At 39.7% G+C, this 19,924-nt stretch overlaps 1 protein-coding gene across 1 annotated transcript in view; it reads left to right on the forward strand.

Annotated features, from left to right (window-relative positions):
* Nucleotides 1-19,663, forward strand: part of ARHGEF28 (Rho guanine nucleotide exchange factor 28) — a 312,308-nt gene extending 292,645 nt beyond the window's left edge. The window contains 1 exon segment of the mRNA XM_043591949.1: nt 19,331-19,663. Coding sequence (XP_043447884.1) covers nt 19,331-19,494 — 164 coding nt within the window. The 3' untranslated portion in view covers nt 19,495-19,663.
* Nucleotides 19,664-19,924: the final 261 nt, after the last annotated feature.

Genomic DNA, 19,924 nt, shown 5'->3' on the forward strand with positions numbered 1-19,924 from the left:
GGAAGAATTTACATCAGTCAGCTGTGTTTCCAGAACCAACTGAAAGAAATAACTCTGGCAACAAGACTGAAAAATCTCCATTTGGGATACAGAGCTGCCATAGCTACAGAATATCCAACCCTAATTGGTTGCATCATGTCAGTATGTGCCCCGGAAATCTTGTACTTGAGTTCCCTGAGTAGGTTTTTCTACTAGAAAGAAGTGTTGAGAACGGCCAACAGTATTTTGGTTTGAATCATTCCTCACTTTAAAATTTAAAAATAGGGCTTCGGCTTCTGATCTTAATCTCCTTTTGAGTTTGGTTACTCTGAATCAACTTGTTCTTATTAGTCCTGGATAAACTGATAAAAATCAAGGTTCAGAATTACCAGGAAGTACCTCTTATTAGCACTCATCATAATTTGAATTAATTACATGTGTAATAATTTAATGTCTGTCTGCTCCAGTATAGAATGAGCTTCATGGGGTTGGGGAACTACATGTGTGTCCTTTGTTTTTTTTTTTAAAAATTTTTTTCTTCAACGTTTATTTATTTTTGGGACAGAGAGAGACAGAGCATGAACGGGGGAGGGGCAGAGAGAAAGGGAGACGCAGAATCGGAAACAGGCTCCAGGCTCCGAGCCATCAGCCCAGAACCTGACGCGGGGCTCCAACTCACAGACCGTGAGATCGTGACCTGGTTGAATGTCGGACGCTTAACCGACTGCGCCACCCAGGCGCCCCTGTGTCTCCTTTGTTAAATGCTCTATCAGAAGCACCAAGCACACGGTTTGACATATAATGAACATCGGATAAATATTTACGACCTGAATGAAGGAGTTAAGGCCCGTACTCTGTAGCAGAAGTGATGGAGACTGTGAGCTTGAGCCACACAGCTGGACTTTACTGAGACATTTCAAGAGGTTGAGAAAAGACAGAGTTAGATGAGTATCTGGCCAGCTAACTGGATGCACTGAGCTTCAAAACATGTAAGACGGGTGTGTATTAGATGTCAGGACAACTGTATGCTTGCTTCTTGCCTTTAATACATGACTTGGATTCTAGGCAACAAACTTTAACAGTTATCAACTTTTCTTCCTTATTAATGTTGAAATGAATTTGTTTACTGATGTACAGTCCTATTTAACAGATTGTACAACTCTAGAGCATCTTTTTATGTGAGGTTTTTTTTTTCCGTGTAGAACATTATGTATAGTCCCATCCAGCCTTGGGTAGCAAATGAAAACTGAAAAAGTGAAAATGTATTCTTCGTAAAATGCTTTAATTTATTCTAAACAAGTAGAAATGAATCCTTGCTGTCGTTTAGGAAGGTGGCACAGAAACAGTTTAACATTTAACTATTTTGTCAGTAACTTAGCCTATCTGTTCACTGGGGTATTTCTTTTTTAACCGTAAAGTAGCTCAAACACCAGTAAACGAAACGTGGGCAGTTAGCTCAACATCAGCGAAATACTTTCTTAAACGCTTTTTGTTTTGCTAAATCCTATTTAACAGTCCAGTGTATTTCCCCAGACAAAACAAATAGTATTTGCTTAGTTAAATTTACTCCTAAAATGGGATCCAATTTCTCTGGCATGACTTTCTACTTGTCTGACTTAAAATATTGCCTGAAAGATCACATATTTATCATTACAATCTTAAAATTAAGTGTGGTGGCATCTTAAGAAATATATCCCTTTGCTTTAGTCCAAACTGAAAGGCACCATATTTTCTCAAATGGTCAATTCCCAGACATAGCTGGCTGAGGGGAGACATCTTGTCCTGTTGTTTTGCACAGATTTGAGCCAGATCATAATAATACAAAAAAAAAAAAAAAAGCCTGGGCCCGAGTTTTGATCTCTGGAGATGTTAATTTGCCATGATAAATCACTGTTGAGTTTCCTTGGATAAGGGGCCAGAGTATCCATTCTCTTTCTGGATGAGAGATTAATTCAATTTAATTTGAAATGTTAATGCTTGGTTTGAAGATTTACCTAAGGAAAAATGTAATCTTACAAAGTTTCCAGTTATGCAGGGCAGGACTCTGGGCCTTTCACCGAACAATTTCACAGTAAGGCTGTGCAAAATTTAATTATTTTCGTGATGACTCTTTTCCATAGCTCTCTTTGTGCAAATTTCATTACGCTCCAGCTTTTTCTTCCTAAAACATAACATGCTGGATGTTTGGATTAAATACAGAATATTTGGATCATCGGCCAAAAATACAGGACACTCTGCTTCTCTGGTGAATTGAGGCCATTTTGTAAGAAATGGTGCTGTAAGGCTTTGGAAGTAACGTTTACAAGCAAAACATTGGCAGAGTTTTAATTTTATTTAATGACCTGCTTCCTACCAGTGCTCTTGGCACCCTGTGCAATGATTTGCAATCAATTAATCACACAGAATGTTGTAACACTGCAATAAGGGCATTGCACTCTGAGAGTCTCATAAATCCACCAGCGACAGAAAACAGAAATTGCAAGCTCAAAGACCTCTTCGTGAAAAACCCCAAATGGGGAGGTGATTTTAACGTTGTGTTTTCTGACGTGTCCTTGAAAGCCTCAGTACTTTCTTGTAGATGGTGAGTTCCTGTAGTTCCCACTTCTCAAAGATGGTTTGGCCCTAACTGGACTGTCAGTACAGGAGTCTGTAAGTGTTTGCCTCATTCACTTTAGACACTAGTCTTTTAGATGAGGGAATTCTGGATTCTTCTGAATTACTGAAGGAGGCTATGAATTCAAGGCAATAACGTTCAACTGCAGTAGGCCGTATTTTTGAAGTCTTTGTAGGAATGATTCAGGAAGGACGCATGTTTCCATCCTGGGAATACGCTGACATTTGCTAGAGGCAGATGGCAGAAGATGGGATGGTGTGATATTACAAGTCAGAGACTTGACATACTTGACTTTGCCAGAAGCTTCTGGAATCTGCATGTTTAGGATCTTAAGCTTATATTCTTGTCATTTCAGATGTGCCCTTGCAGTTAACTGCTTAGCTATGCTGGGTGTTTTTTTTTTCTTCTTCTTCTTCTTATTTTAGCATAGTAAATATGGAACTATTAAACATTCTTAAAATTATATAAGCCTGAACTCTTGGATGTATGCATATTGTGTTGTCTTTACTTGCTTCCATATGGTTCTGTTTTGCGGATGTTCTTATAACAAGAATATGGAAGCTTAATGTATATCCCATCTGATTAAAATTGAACCCTCTTTTAAGAAACCGAAGTTTTCAGAGCTGTATTACTTCCCATGAGTAGGTTAAACTTCTGACTCTTGACAAATTTATTCCTCCCAAAGCTATACTATGTTTGATTATTTGTGAAATTATCCACATTGGCAAGTAGAGCTCATCCTCTATTTTTAGATGCTTGACGCTTCTGTTCAGCATGAGCTCTAAAATACGCTCCCAAAGTTTTGCATATGCAAACGCCTCTTCGTTGGCACAGAGACGGGATGGAGAGAACGTAACAAACATTTTGGCCAAAATGTGATGGTCTGTTAGTCGGCATGTAGTAATGAGGCCACATTTTGGATCCAAGCTCCAGTGTGAAAAAGTGCAGTCGTACCCTGATGTCTCTCTCTGGGGACTGCAGGCTCAACTCCCAGCGCTCTTGAAAGGAGAGTACGGCAATCCTGGGAATCAGGGCTGGGGGGTGGCTGTTAGCTTGCCTTTAGGGTGCTCCACTGAACTGTCTTCACACATTTAAAAAAGATTTTTTTTTTTTTAGTTATTTCAAGCTGATCAAATAGCCTGAGGGTAATGCATTGTTAAATATCAGGTACTAAATTCATCTTTTGTGAGCCTCCGCTGCTCTGAGATGCTTTAATCAATGGAGAAAGCATGAAACTGCACTGTGTGAGCCTGAGAGCAAAGGAAGTATTGGGAAAAACCACATTAAAATTCCTCTCCTCTGAGAAGTTGTCATTCTTCCTGGTAAGAGTATGGAAGGATTTTTGCAAATGGTATTGCTAGTAAATTGAAATATTTTCCCTTTATGCTTGTCGGATAAGAGATACAGATATATTGATAGATAAATATTGCAGATATGTTTGTCAGAGTCAATCTCTTACCTACTACTTAGGATTGAGTCACACTCCCCCACAATTAAAATATTTTCTCAGACTTATAGGACTTCTATAAATTTATAATACTTTAGGTGATAGTATTGGGGATTTTTAGTTTTTTTAGATCACCTGCAAGTTGTGTTTTGTTTTGTTTTGTTTTGGGGGAATCCATTGGCCCACTTTGAGAATGTATGGTTCAGGCAAGTTCCAGAAAATGTGTTTCCTGAAGGGCTTGATTAAATGACTGAATCAACACTGACCCAGAAAAGAGTTGAAACCTGCCTGGCAATACCATTTTGGGCCAGAATGACCAAGGCCAGATATGTTCCTGAGATAAAAGTAGGTGATAGACTATTCTACTGTTTCTCAAACTCACTTTTGAAGATAGTAGAAGATAAAGGATCCACCATCTCCCACCTCCTAAACCAAGTTTCAGGAAAAATAGACTGAACATGTATTTTCTTATGTAATGAACTTTACCTGAGTTAATCCGTTAATCAGTGCTTCATTTTTAAGTGAGGGATTTGAATGAATACATGAACAAATGAATGCACGAGGCAATGTCGTTGACTAATATTGAACAGTGGAGATGACTGACTGGCATAGTGGTTAAGACAGAGAAGGGTTGGAAATTACGCCTCAGTTCATGTTCTAGATCTGTCATTTGTTACCTGTGAAATTTTAAGCAAGTAGTTAACTTGATATGTTTATTTCCTTATATATAAAATTGGACTTCTGATAGTATCTGCTTTGTCCTTGGTAGAGGATTACATAAGACAAAGCATAAAATACCTGGAACTTTGGAGGTGCTCAGTGTACATAGCTTGTGTTAAGCTACACATCCTTAGGAAGACTTGAGCCACTGTACTCCTTCAAGGTGGTTGCTTTGGTGGCCTGAAAGACTTCATCTCATTTGGGTTTTGAGCTAAGAAGACCCATCTCAAAACATGTTGCATAATTCTACTGGCTGTTACTAGGTGTTACTAGATAGGCGGTTCTCATAATAATAATATTGGGAAATGCTGGCTTGGGGACTCTCCAACCTTTTCAAAACTTTTATCGTGCTCATGGATATCCAAAGGTGGCGCTTCGCAAACCTTGGCAGTTAACCACAGCCTCCTCCTCTGGGGCCTAGCGTCTGGCAGGGCCCCAGAGGAGGCCCTACTATTCCTTTAAATATACTGGAAAAAAACACTGATGTAAGTGGATGTTGAGATAAATGCATTGCCCGGGGCGCACCCTTCAAATACATTTTTTCTCCCTTGGGAACAGTTGAAATCCAAATGGCATATCCCAGCATGATTTACCACATGGGTTGTCTTTTGAAAACCGAATCCAGCATGGATTTAAGAGAGAGCTTTGTGTAGCCCCCAGGTCAGCACTTGAGCCTGCGGTTAAGGGTTTGTGTCCAGTCCTCTTAGAGATTTTTTTGGGTTCTCTTCCTTGGGTGTTTCCAAAGGATCCGTGTGTTGAAAGGCGGTCCTCCCTGAAGGAGCACGGGAGGCTTTGTGTTTGGGCCTGGAGGTCTGATCTGGCTTTGAACCTCTCAGCCGCCTCTCCTACTACATCCTTTCCCCACTGTGGTAGAGCGGTCAGAAGTTCTCCTTGTTATGTGAAAGGCCAGGGCCCTCCTATTTTTTGTGCATCTACTTCCTCTGTCAGGAATAGCTTCTCTTCTACCCTCTTCTTCCAACCTGGCTGACTCTTGCTCACCGTTCAAGACTTAGCTCCAGGGTCACTTAGTTCTAGATGCCTTTCCGAACAGACCCTCTTAGTCTGAGTTAGGAACCTCTCGTGTATAACGTTGTGTGTCCAATGCACCCTTTTCCTCCTTTGTACCGTATTTCATATGTGTTTTCCCTTTAGACTAGATGATGCTTTATATGGTTTCTTTTGTTTGAGTTATAACTTACATACAGTGAAATGCCCAGGTATTAAGTCTATTCAATTAATTTTGTGGAAAGAATATCAAGGCGCAGAATATTTCCATCACTCCAGGAAGCTCCCTTCTACCCCTTTCCAACCAATCCCTACCCTCCCCAAAGCAACCACTCCTCTGCTTTTCATCATCATAGGTTAATTTTGCTTATTATAGAATGGCATGGAATCAGATACTGTGTGCCTTCTTGTGTTCAGTTCTTTTCCTTCAGCATGCTTTTGAGATGCATCTATGACCTTGCATGAATCTGTGGTTCATCCCCTTTTATTCCTGAGGAATCTTGCCTTGATGGATTTACCACAGTTACCCATTCTTCTGTTGATGGACACCTGGCTTATTTCTCATTTTTGGCTATTATGAATAAAGCTGCTCTGAACATTCCTGTACAGGGCTTTGTGTATGTGTGTGTGTGTGAATTATGTTTTCATTCCTCTTGCGTAAATACCTAGGAGTAGAATTATTTCTGGAGTAGGTGCCTGTTTCAATTTTAAGAAACTAAAAGCATTTTCAAAGTGATTATACAGACTATAAATTTGTTGACTGTGGAGTCGAGGGCTTATTCAGGTAGGTTTCCCTTATGTCCAGCCCAGTGCAGAGCATACACTAAGCACTAAGCACTCAGTGAAGAGCAAATGGAAAAGAAGCTCAAACCAGTTTTCATTCTGATATACTCTCTACTAATTGACCAAAAAAAAAAAAAAATGCCCATTAAAGGAATGATCTTAAATGTATGCCCATTAATGGAATGGAACCTGATGGTCTTAAATGTGGTTTCCTTCCAGGCAGGCAAACACAGGGGAATATAGTTCCCTTCTCACTCTGCTCCTGGAGCTACCCCTCCTTGCAGGATAGCAACACATATAGGATGTGCAGGTGAAGCCGAGGATGTAGATTGATAGGCAATCGTAGAAGGGTCCCGGTCACTGTGGCTGCCATGCTTGTTTCTCAGGTAAGAACTCCTAACCCTTCCCTCCAAGACCCTCCACAGGCTACTCTTTCATCGCATCCCCCACCTCAACTCACCTGCGCAAACTCATGGTTCAGCCAAGCTTGACAACTTTCCTTTTTTATAGCATCTAGCATTTTCTCCCCTTTGCCAGACTTGCCAATTCCAGCTGGAATACCTCCACACAGGGCCGTCTCTCCCTGTTGACATCCTGGTCGGCCTTCAAGGCTCACTTCAGATGTATCGTCCCTGAAGTTGTCCTACCCACCGAACCTGGAAGCTCACTGTCTGGAGGGTCTGTGAAGGGGTGTAGAGCTGTGGACTATATTCATCCGGCCCTGAATGGCTTTCAACTGTGTGGTCACGGGCTTTCTCAGGACACCATACTCAGTGGTCCTCAGATGTCTGTAAGGAATGAGGGCTGCTGGTCACTAAGGGACCAACTGAGGCTGCCCTTCATGATCCTTGCTCTTGGTGGCTGATTCCGTGAAAGAAGTTTCATGTCATGCTGTGGCTTCTTCTTGAGACGAGTTGTTGAGGGAAGAAAGAGGTCTATCCAGAAGGAGGGAGATCTAGTGCCAGCTTGGGGATACATGTCACCTGGTAGATACTGAAAGGGAAATTGGCTTTCTTTTTTTTTTTTTTTTTTTTAAATTAAAAAAAATTTTTTTTAACGTTTATTTATTTTTGAGACAGAGAGAGACAAAGCATGAACGGGGGAGGGGCAGAGAGAGGGAGACACAGAATCTGAAACAGGCTCCAGGCTCTGAGCCGTCAGCACAGAGCCCGACGCGGGGCTCGAACTCACGGACCGCGAGATCGTGACCTGAGCCGAAGTCGGCCGCTTAACCGACCGAGCCACCCAGGCGCCCCAGAAATTGGCTTTCTTTAGGCCCAGTGTTAGTCACAGGTCATATGTCAACAGGACAAGTATTAACAGCAAGAGCAGCTTCTTATGACATTAGTATCCGTAAGAAAATTTAAAAACAATTTTCTTTAGAGGGAGATGGCTCCAAGGAGGAGAGCAGTGAATCCTGTGATATGTGTGTTTTCTTTTGATTGCTGTTTTGGTAAAATCCTTATTTTGTCTCTGTTCTGCAAACTGCCTTCTTTTCAAACCATACAATTTCTAAAAACATTTTAAGTTTAATTTCCAGAAATGTAATACAGTTCTCTTTACCCTGATAACAAACATAAATGTGAAAAGAATGCCAAGGGTGTGAAAATCTGCCTTGAACAAAACATTTTTTTCTATATATTATGTTGTGCTTTTAAAATTATAATCATTTTTGAGTGGCATAAACTCAGAGCTACAGTTGGAAAATATATTTTGGAGTTTGGTTTCTTGGCAAATGTTACTTCAAACAAATAAGACTTACAAAAATAATGTTTCTCATTTCTAAAAAGAAAAAAAAATTGTGTTGCTATGAAAACTGTAAATACCAATTTCTCAGAACAGAAAAGGCATGTTAGTTGTTTGACATCATGTAATTTTGTAGTTGATCAAGAAAAAAATACACTCATTTGTAGACCTTTGAAGAATTGGACAACAATTTTTTTTGAAGCCCAATAATGTGATTATTCAGAAGTAGTTAGAACTAGTTAGCTTGGATGTATTTAATTGCCTGCTTCTGGTTTAAAGAAATACACTGGATCTTGTATGCTTAAGAATTTTAACAGATGCTTTTCCCTTGACTGAGTCAGTAAGTAGTAAATGCAGCATTAAAATTCTGCCTTATTCACCTGGCAATAAAGTGAATTCACTTCTTCTCTTTACAGTGGGTAGGGTCATGAAGCAGGCAGTTTCCAGAAAGTCAGCCTAATTGGCATAGTTCTTAGGAGCCCCTGGTCTGTCTTTCAGAGGGATTCAGTGTCATGAAAATACTGACCTATCCCTGAGTTGGAGACCTATATGTCATTTGATTCAGTGCACTCTTAGAAAAGTTGTACCTGCTTCTTAACAGGGACTCCAGGATTTGATGATCTTAATTTTGATTTAAAAATTGAGCTTGATATTTTGTTTTTGTTTTTGTTGTTGTTGTTTTGCCTATCTAAACGTATTGTGGACAATTTCAAACATGTACATAATTGAATAGGAGTATGACAGCCAGTTAGTTACCATGATCAACTTGAAAAACTTAGGAACTTCTGGCCAATTGTGTTTCACCCAGACACTTAACCCCAACACGCCCAGTATTATTTTGAAGCAGTATTTAAAAATCATGTGTACGTATTTATTGATGCATAACATTTCAGTATTTATCTCTAAGAGATAGGGCTCTCTTTTTAAAACTATTATCACACCAAGGGAAAAATTGAACAAAAATTCCATAGTACCAACATATAGTCAGTATTTAAATTTCCAATTGTGTGTGTGTGTACTCTTTCTAGTTTGATTTTTTTTGACTCAGAATCCAAATATTATAATAATATATATATTATGTAATATGTAATATATAATAATATAATATATATTATATTATAATATAAGACCACATATTATACTTGGTTGCTGTGTATTTTAATGCATTTTTAATATAAAAGTTTTAACTATGAAAAACTCAAACTTACAGAAAAGTGAAGAAAAAAATATGTATCAGGCATGCATTTAACAAATGTTAACCTGTTGCCATGTTTGCTTCAGACATTTCTTTGCCTTTTTTTTTCTTAGAATATTCAATATACCGTCCCTCCCCTTATTTTTCCTTTTTTTCCCCATTTAAACAATATTCTATAATTGGTGCATATCATTTCTATTATTCTATAATTGGTGCGTGTCATTTCTATAGTATGTTTTTATGTTCTTGCTACATACATGTATGCATAAATATATATATTTTTTATATTCTATATAATGTTTGTCTTTTTGCAATTATTTTTTTTTCCACTCAATGTGCATATTCATACATGTAGTTCAAATAGTTCATTTTAAACTGCTGTATACTATTCCCTTATAGAATAAATGCCAGCTTATTTGTTACTAGTGGACAGTTAGGATGTTTCCAATTTTTTTACTCCTACAAATGATTCTCAGTAAATATCCTTTTATGCATTCCCCTTGTGTATATGAATGAGAGTTTATTTACATGATAACACTTAAAAGTGATGGGGATGTCTTTGGTTTTGCTGGGTATTATTTCTCTCTAAAGTTAAATAATTCAATTATCAGCATCTATATATGAGATTTCCAGTTTCTCCAGAACTTCCCCAACACTCAGTATTGTTAGGTTTCTAAATCTTGCCAATCTCATGGGTATGAAATGGTAACTCCCATTCTTAGAATTTGTACTTCCCTAATTACTCGTGAGATTTAGTGTCTTTGTGTATTTATTTGCCATTTAGGTTTCCTCTCTGGTGAAGTGACTATTTTTAAAGGTGTTTTTCTAACAACAGATTTTGGAATTTCAGGTGTTCAGTATTACTTATGCAGGCAAATTAATTGTTTTCAAATGGGTTCAATATGGTTTTAACTTTGAGAAATAGTTGTAGGAGAAATCGTATTTACAGTTATATGTAGATACTTTAAGATTGCAAAAGGACATTTGTGACAGAGCTAAGGTCTTTCAGGATGGAGAAAAATCAACCATATGTGCAGAAGCTCCTTAAAATTATGTTGTTTTTGACTATTCTATTTTACTGAGTCTTTAACCATATATCTTCTTCATTTGCTTACTTTTTTCCTACCTCCCAACTATGTTTTCCTCCATAGCTTGTGTACCTCTCAGTAACTGACCAATATTAGTTTCCACACACTCAACACGTCCGATATCTATCTGCTTCATTTTCTGTCCTTGAAATTTCCCTTCCAGGATCCTCTGTCCTCCTTTTCCAATAAGCCCTTGTTGTTCCATGCCTGCTATATAGGTGTCACCCTTCATACTCCTCCTGTGACAGATCCCGTGTGCTCAGTCTCATTTTTTATCTTTTATGACCTATTCCTTTATGTGGTGGATCTTACCTCCAGATGTTCCCAAGAAAAGCCGTAATGAAAGCACATTTTTTTCCAAATAACTAACTTGAAATGTATTTTTCACATCATTTATTTTTGCTTTTATACTTGGTTTTTATAATATATTTAGGCTTAGAATTCCAGATCAAAAATCATTCCCCTTCAGGGCACCTCCATGGCTCAGTCGGTAAAGTGTCTGACTCTTGATTTCAGCTCGGATCATGATCTCATGGTGTTGAGCTCGAGGCCTGCATAGAGCCCTGTGTCAGACTCTGTGCTGAATGTGGAACCTTCTTAAGATTCTCTTCTCCCTCCCTCTGCCCCTCTCCCTTGCACCCTCTCTCTTTCTCAAAAAATAATTTATTCTCCTTCAGAATTTTGAACGGTTTGATTATTCTGCTTCTTAAACTCAAAAGGCTGAAGAATAGGAATCTAAATTACAAGAGAAACTTACCAATTCTTTCCCATCAACAAATACACCCAGGGTATAAAAGATCTTTTCTGATTATGGTTCACCTGGGAGATGTTAAATTTTCTAGGCAAAAGCAAAGGGACATATTTGAATCTGTATCGTATCTTATAGGTAGCTATAAACTCAAATGAACCTAATTTATTTTATGAAACAGAGTCATATAAATTGTGTATCTTTCTAAATAGATAAAAACCCATACGCACACACTTGCCAATGACTTGTCATACAGTTGCATTAAAATTGATGTAAACACATTCAGCATCCAGAGGAGGCCCCTAATTTATTGCCACAGTGTTCCATTTTTTTTCAGATGTATAGGAGCTACACTGTTGGAATAACAGAGAACCCTTTATAATTTTATAGTCCAAATATATGTGAGGCTCTGCACTTTAAAAAATATACCATGGAACATTTCAATTGTATACAAAAGTAGAATTGTTTAATGAATTCTCAGCTCTAATGATGACCAATCCTGGTCATCAGACAAGCCAATCCTGGTTCAGACAAGCCAATCCTGGTTCATCATTCCCCTTTCTCTCTCTCACACTGGGTTATCTTAAAGCAAATCCAGGATATCCTATGATTTCATTTCAAAATACTTGAGTATCTTTCTTTAAAAGGCAAGAAGTGTTTTTTTTTAAAAGCATCACCACAATATCTTTATTACACCTAAAAAACTTTATACTTGAAATCATACTGTCAGTACATGAATTTCTCTGTCTCAACTTTTTCCCCTTGGTTTGTTTGATCCAAATAATTTCATATATTGTATTTGGCTTGTATATCTCTTAGATCTCTTTTAATCTAAATTTCTCCTGCCCCCCCTTTTTTTAAGTCTTATAATTATTTGAAAAGACAGTGTTGTTTGTTTTTTGAAAAGACATTTATTTCCTGGAAGAAAATCATTTTTTTTAAATGTCCTATATTCTAAATTTTTCTGCTTGCTTTCCTATAGTGTTATTTAACATATTATTCTTCCCACCGTGTTTTCTGTAACCTGGGTAGTTGGAATAGGTGTTTGGTGTTTGACTAGATAGAGGCTTTTTTGACCTGAAGAATCTTCACAGATCGGATTATATGTTTCCTATATTGTCCATGTTATACATTTCCTGTTGCATCCTATCATGAGGCCAACCATGTCTGTTTATCTTTTTATGATATTATATTTGATCTGTGGGTTCAGATATTGTCAGCTTGATCCATCCACTACAAAGCTCTCCATCTGCTTTTCTCCTAATAACTTGAGCAGCCACTGTCGATAATTGCCCGTGTCCACCAGAAGGGCATCACGTACAAGGTTAAGAGTTTTTGAATTTGGAAAGCCTCACTTATTTTCAACTTCCTGCCCCTGACCTATTCTGACATCTTGGTCATTTGTTGTTTCTTTCTTAATGTATAATAGATTTGCCTTTTTTTTACGGTACCGGTTCCCCAAATACGTTATGTGGAACATACCAAGCACACTGTGAGAAAAGTCCCCCTCAGTTTGGAGGGTGCCACATACTGTTTTTCCCCCTCAGAGATTTATGATACAGGTGAGCCGATTAAAGGTCTGAGGAATCTGTTAAAAAACTTGATTTGTAGGGGCGCCTGGGTGGCGCAGTCGGTTAAGCGTACGACTTCAGCCAGGTCACGATCTCGCGGTCCGGGAGTTCGAGCCCCGCGTCAGGCTCTGGGTTGATGGCTCAGAGCCTGGAGCCAGTTTCCGATTCTGTGTCTCCCTCTCTCTCTGCCCCTCCCCCGTTCATGCTCTGTCTCTCTCTCTCCCAAAAATAAATAAACGTTGAAAAAAAAAATTAAAAAAAAAACTTGATTTGCCCACAGTTTGATCAGCTTCCTTGACCACTGTATTTATTCTTCTGTCATTAACACCTGTTAGTATCTTGTTTAGAGAAACACTTTGAAACGCATCCTAAAGAAGAGAGGAAGGCAGAGGCACTTGCCCCATCCTCTCATGGGGCTTGCTAATGTTAAGGTCGTGAATCCATAACGTTGGCACCTTATGGGGAGAAAGGAGAGCGAGAGCAAATGAAAGTTCATATAACAGACTTGGTTCATCATACCATGTCTTGTGTTAATCTCGTCTTCATTGTATCAGTTGCTTCAGTTCTGTTTCTTGTCAGTGTTACCTACATAACTCCAGGTGATTCAAATGTTAATTACTGATAAGACAATAAAGTCCAGCTATAACAGTTACAATTTAAAAAATTATAACTGTTTGCTTTTATATGTTATAAATTTCTTCATGCACTCGGACCCCCAGAGCACATTTCTGTTATTTTAGTTCAGGTACATTACTGTAGATGGGGAGTAGTAAGGAATCCTAACACGGACCCCCAGAGCACATTTCTGTTATTTTAGTTCAGGTGCATTACTGTAGATGAGGAGTAGTAAGGAATCCTAACACTAATGGAGACTGTTGGTTTCAGATGCCAACGCCGGGTTCGTTTTCATGCCAGAGGTTCACATGCTGCTTGTGCCTCACTATGGAAAATAGAGTCGAGCAAAATTAGTGACATAGACCAATTTTCCTTTGCTCTGAAGATACCTCAAGTTCTGTACAAGAAATGTTTTCCATTAGAAGAAAAATGCCGTGTATTAACGCTCCTGAGAAAAAATAGTGATCGCCAGTAATGCCATCAGGAAACGATTTTTTCAATGTTTCACAGTGCAAGCATGAACCAATCATTAAACAGGGACTACAACTTATTCTGCAGACTTGGAACATTAATCAAAAATTTTTTGAGGTGGAGTTATTCTAGGAAAGTGTGAATTTTGATTTTAGGAACATGCGTAAGGGATGTAGTAATCAGAAGCACAAGTCAGAACACTTCATTAAAATAAACAAGAACAGAGCCAAGGCCCAGAAGACACGAAGCTCTGTGTTGTGAGTTTTGTTTGGGAGAATGGAATGGGATGAGACACAGAGGGCTGAGCAAGGCATCATCAGTGATCCCGACAGTCGACTCAGTGTGCTTCTTGTAGCACTGGGTGCTGGGTGCCTGGCCATTGGCCATACGTTGAGTTGAGTTAAATTCTAGATGTCCCCAGCTGATATTTATGATGAAAGTTATACTGGTGCTTTTAAATTTAAATGAAGCTTAAAAATTATCATAATTTAAGATGCTTTTCTATTCAGAAAATCCAGAAAAGGCAAATATTACACTAATTATTTAAACATGATAGATAATGGATATTGAGGAGGGCACCTTTTGGGATGAGCACTGGGTGTTGTATGGAAACCAATTTGACAATAAATTTCATATATTAAAAAAAAAAGGAAAATAAATAAATAAATAAATAAACATGATAGATAACTCCTTTTGACGTGTCACAGACTTTTTCTTCCTGACAAGTTACTCTTAAGTCTGCTGTTCTTTGAAGGGAAGATTGCGTGCAGGTTTTGACTGTAAACATTATCTTCTCAATAGGTAGTTTTCCAAATACTGTCCGTTGAAGACTCTATGTTGGCTCAGTCAGATAGGTGTTGTTGAGAAGAATGAAGGTAGAGGGGTGGGGCATAGGTCTGGAAATTACCTTAAAAACATTATCTTAGATGCAACTTAAGGTAATACATTCGTATTTCTTGAGCATAAAGCAGTTTAAAAACACATCCATTTGTTGTTCCCTCAGAATATTATTTGGTGAAGCGCTAAGCCAAAGTCCAAATGTATAAATTCTCATACGGTAGAAGTTCCAGAGGCCAGAAAGGTGATTTCAGTCACGTCCTTCCTTCATGAACTGAAGCCCAAACAGAAACGACTTGCCCAAGGTTACGATTTACCTTGTGGTTTATTTAACTCTTGGGTTAGGAGGCGCTTCGTTCATTTTTAATATGGCACATGGTCGCATGGTATACTTTGAGTTTATAGAAAAGAACCACTTATCCAGTTGGCTCAGGAGAAGAATGATGGTGAGCCGACGGAAGGAAGGCTCATTTTGCATCCTACCAGTATCAGGAGCTGATTTCTATAGTTGTAAGTCATCCTACACCCCAGATTCTCTTTCCTGATGGTCTAAAATTCCAACAGCAGGTGAGAAGTGTGAAAACGGTCCGTTGTAAATGTCCGCCAACAGGTTGCAACTAAGGGCTGAAAACCGGGAGATTTAGGCAACTGTCTGTGGATACGTATCAGTGTGTGGTCTGGGGCATATCGCTTGGTAGCACGGGTGCTTTTTGCCCCCCACTCCAAAATGTGGGTACTTAGAATTTTTTAAAACTTCATTAGCAGGTGGACTTAGACCCCACATTGGACCTATGGAAATGTCTTGTTAAGGGTGAAGTTGTTTGGTGTGAAAATTTTCAGTTAGGTAGAAGAAAACCCTGCACCAAGATTTTATTTCTCTACTATGTTTAGCCAGGCCCCTCGATGTGTTTCCGCTTCTTCGTCTTTATCTTAAGGTTAGTCATGGTCATTCTGTTTAGTTTCCACAAGTATGATAAAGATCAAATTGCATCTTTTATGTCAATGGACAGGGAAAGTTGTATTGAGACACTAGATGGAAAGGTTCCTTGTAGTCTGAAGTTTTGTTTCATTATAATAGCATTTGCTTTTTAGTCGACCAAATTAGGATTCCATTAAATTAATATTTCTTTGCTTATTAAAAAACCAGGTATCCTATTTTTATGTTCAGCAGTTTATAGGGATTTCGATCACAAAATTGGGTGATTTTTATTCCTCAAGAATTCTGCTTTCTGAACCAGTGAGGTTTTATTTTAACAAATGTTTTTTCAGTTTAAGATTCCATAATGATCATATTCTCTAGGGTAAAAAGTGTGGAAAAAGGTGGCTGACCTTGAGAAGTATACAGTTGCTGTGCTGGTGCTCTTTCAGGGTTGAAATGGAATCATAAAATCAGAAATCATGGAACGGTTTCCAGTTTCAAAGATGGGTTGTCTGACCTTGCCTAAATAGTTCAGGCGGAAATCAAGGAGAAAATGGAAAGGAAATTGAGTTCACCTTCAGGTGACATACATCCACAACAACCTCCATGAATACATCTAGGATGCCAACATGGGCCTGTCACTTTAGGGTCCAGCAAGCTATTTTTCACCTAGAGATGTTCCTCTGTATTTTTATTTTTATCTGAAAAAGTTGTCATTAAATGTCTATACTCCCTTACGCACACACATACATACACATATACACACACACACCAATTAAAAACTAACCTCCCCCCCCCTCCCTCTTTATTCTTGGATCTCTGTCTTCCTGAGCTAGAACCTACAGTTTAAAAGAATTCTGATATACGTTTGGTTCTTTGGCTGTTCTTAAGCCTTCTCCTGAAACCATTAAGAGGACTTCCCAGATCCCTAGACTCACCACCAGTATTTTGGATTCTTTGCTACATGTCTCACACCCCCAGGGGAAGGAAACTTACAGGGATTAAGGGCTTGCATTGTGCCGGGCATTGTCACGTTTGTCCGCAATCACCTCCCAACCACCTCATTCAAAGCATGGTTGTTCCTTCTCCATGTGGTATTTCTTGTACCCTGGCTGGACCTTCTGTTGGCAAGGGGGCAGGAATACAGTGGCTTACATGAACTGTTCTTTAATCTACGAGCATCTGATAGATGCAAGTTTTGAGGTGTATATGTGTTAGGTTGTGTAACGCTAAACATGAGTAGCGTAACTGAGAATATTTTTTTTTTTTAGAGGTTAAATGGCTTTATTCATTCAATGCCTGGGGAAAGGAGTCGAAAGCGTGAACTTGTGTTGTGACCACAGGCAAGCATACTTTGTTTCCCAATGTGATAAACGAGCAGAGAGCATTCTAGGTTGATCTGTGTTGCCCTAATAGAGAAATCATTGCGGGGGCAGGACGGTTTGTGGTGTTTACCTGATTAAATGAAGGAGGTTCCCAATTTTATAATAATCATTGTATCCATTTTTTGGAGCTTGGAATGTCTCTCGTTCTTAATTTCTTTTTTGCTAAGTGATTCTTCAACATGTGGTACTTAGGGAGGGTAAGTATTAAACATTCAAAGTCTCTTAATGTAATAAAAATGGTCAAGCCGTTTCCATCACCATAAGAAATGGGAATCCTGAGACTCTTGATCGGATGTGCAAGTGGCAGTGGTCCCCTGAGTTCAAATCTAGATTAGTTCTTCATTGCGTGATGTGGGGCAAGGAATTTAAGTAGCCTGAGCTTTCGTTTCCCAAACTGTAAACTGTGGGTTACAACATTTTGAGGCTTAAAAGAGTGATGGCTGTATCAGACCTGGAAAACTTCCTGTGCCCAGAAGTCACGCTTTGCACGGGGGTAGTTAGAAGCATCTTCACTAGTCGCGTGTTCAGTAGTTAGTGAGTTCGAGTATTCGAGGTACAGGATTTGGAATCAGGGTTAGTAAAATCAAGTTACGCGAATGTAAAAGAATTTTCTTCTTTGGGCCCCACGGGCATCTAGAGGCCAGGCAGGCCTAAGCGTGGAGCAGAGCTATGGAGTACAGCCTGACCTCTTCCCCTCCCCTCTCCCCGGGGTCCCCCTCAGCTTCACAGGCACACGTCAGCTCCTCCAGGTGACTTGTGTTTATTTTCTGGGGCTCTGGCTGCCCCTCTTCCAGCGGGCCTGCCTCTTACTGGAAGGAGTGATGAACGGACACGTAGCCAAGTGTCCCACGTCCCTGAAGACAGAGCAGCGTGAGGATGTTTTACTCTCCCTGCCAGGCCTTGCTTCCTGCCTTCCCTACCAGCTAAAGGTCGTTGGCAGGAGGGCAGGAGCCACAAGCATTTTTGTCATTAGAATCCTACCAGTTACGGGTACCCATCTAAATAATAGAGTCTTGGAGTCAAATGTGGCAATGTTTATAATGACCTCTCGTTGATGACTGAAGAAGGAGCGGGTGGGCTTCAGGCTATCCATCTTTCTCGCCTGGGTTTCCACGCATACTCCGCCTTTTGCGCTGACCGGAGCCGGTCATTTGTGACTTTGCCGTGTAAGTGAACCTCAGGAAGGGTGGTCAGTAGAACAAGGGAAGAGAAAATGGTTTGCAGCAACAGCCTTTCTTTTCTTCAAGTAGGAACCCCTCTTTGCCTTCCCTTACACCGTGTACTAGAGGGTTTTTAGCAGAAAAAAGGGAAAATAGACGATGCCCTGCTGTTGCTAGGTAACCAGAAAAAAAGAACCCAGCCGTACTTGATACGGGAACAGTTTTCTCTAGCTAAGTGGTTTGTAGAGTGTTAATTAGATTTGCATAATGGTGAGGCTGGCCGGTCTCCATCCTTCAACTCCTTTTTCCCCCACCCCTTGCCCACATTAATAAAATCCCAGCCATATTATTTGAGTCTTGAGGTCAGTTCCTGACTTTGAGATATTCTGAGGGGAGGGGCTGTGCAGATGCAAATATAGTTCATGGCCCAGAGCTAGAGTATATACCGTATTTCTAAGACCTTGAACCTGTTTTTATTTTTATTTTTTTCAACGTTTATTTATTTTTGGGACAGAGAGAGACAGAGCATGAATGGGGGAGGGGCAGAGAGAGGGAGACACAGAATCGGAAACAGGCTCCAGGCTCTGAGCCATCAGCCCAGAGCCTGACGCGGGGCTCGAACTCCCGGACCGCGAGATCGTGACCTGGCTGAAGTCGGACGCTTAACCGACTGCGCCACCCAGGCGCCCCTGAACCTGTTTTTAAAACATAAGTGGGCACCCTTGTTCCACAGTAGCAGTGTTTTATCTGCCCGCAAATGGTGACAAGTCTTTATTCACTAGACACTCCCTTAGGATTATTTTGTCAGGGTTATTTTTAGCCATAGGAGACATTTGAACGCACACCCAACCACATCTTGATGATACATTGATTAAGTCATTTGATGTGATTGCATTTTGTCCCTTTCTCCTTGGACTCTCGGGTTCTCTCTGTGGCTGAATATATGGGCACTGCATGTCCCAGGCTTAGAGAGCTCTGAGTTACAGTGTCACCTGCCTTGGAGGCCTTGAGCGGATCCTCCTGACCTGTGCCGTCTGTCTGTTGCAGATTTGGACATCTCTCAGACTGAGTTTCCAGCCTCCCAGGACTCACATCCACATGGCTCTCAGCGGCAGACATTTACAGCCGAAGCAAAGCTAAATCTTCAGACATTGACTGGACAAGATCAGGAGACTGGAGATGACGCTGAAGAAAACATTGTTTACCTCTAATTGTGTTATTATTTTTCCGAGCAAAACACAACACTGGCATTTGGTGGAGATTTTTTTTTTTCATTTCCTGATGTTCGTGTGAATGTGTCTAAATTGCTGTAAGAGTAATATTTAATATTTCATGCAAGTTCAGTTTTTGGGCATGGGTCCAAATAAATTATTGAAAGCAGTTCTGTTTGTGTAATCATTAACTTATCACACCTAATTTCAGATTTCTGGAGGAGAAATTAACTTGAATAAGCAGAAATATTTTCAAAGTTGTTGTGACTCTTGAGTAAAATTCCATATTGCATTTTCTGCTGGATCATCTGGTTTTTGAAATGCCTTCCTTGAGATCTAGAAGAAGCAATGTGGACGGAAAGAGTGATATTCATGATGGGCAGACTTTCACAGCCACAGCAGGTCACGATGGAGAGTGGCCTCGGTGGCC

The sequence above is a fragment of the Prionailurus bengalensis genome, chromosome A1 (assembly GCF_016509475.1).
Source record: "Prionailurus bengalensis isolate Pbe53 chromosome A1, Fcat_Pben_1.1_paternal_pri, whole genome shotgun sequence".
In the NCBI taxonomy this organism is placed as follows: domain Eukaryota; kingdom Metazoa; phylum Chordata; class Mammalia; order Carnivora; family Felidae; genus Prionailurus; species Prionailurus bengalensis.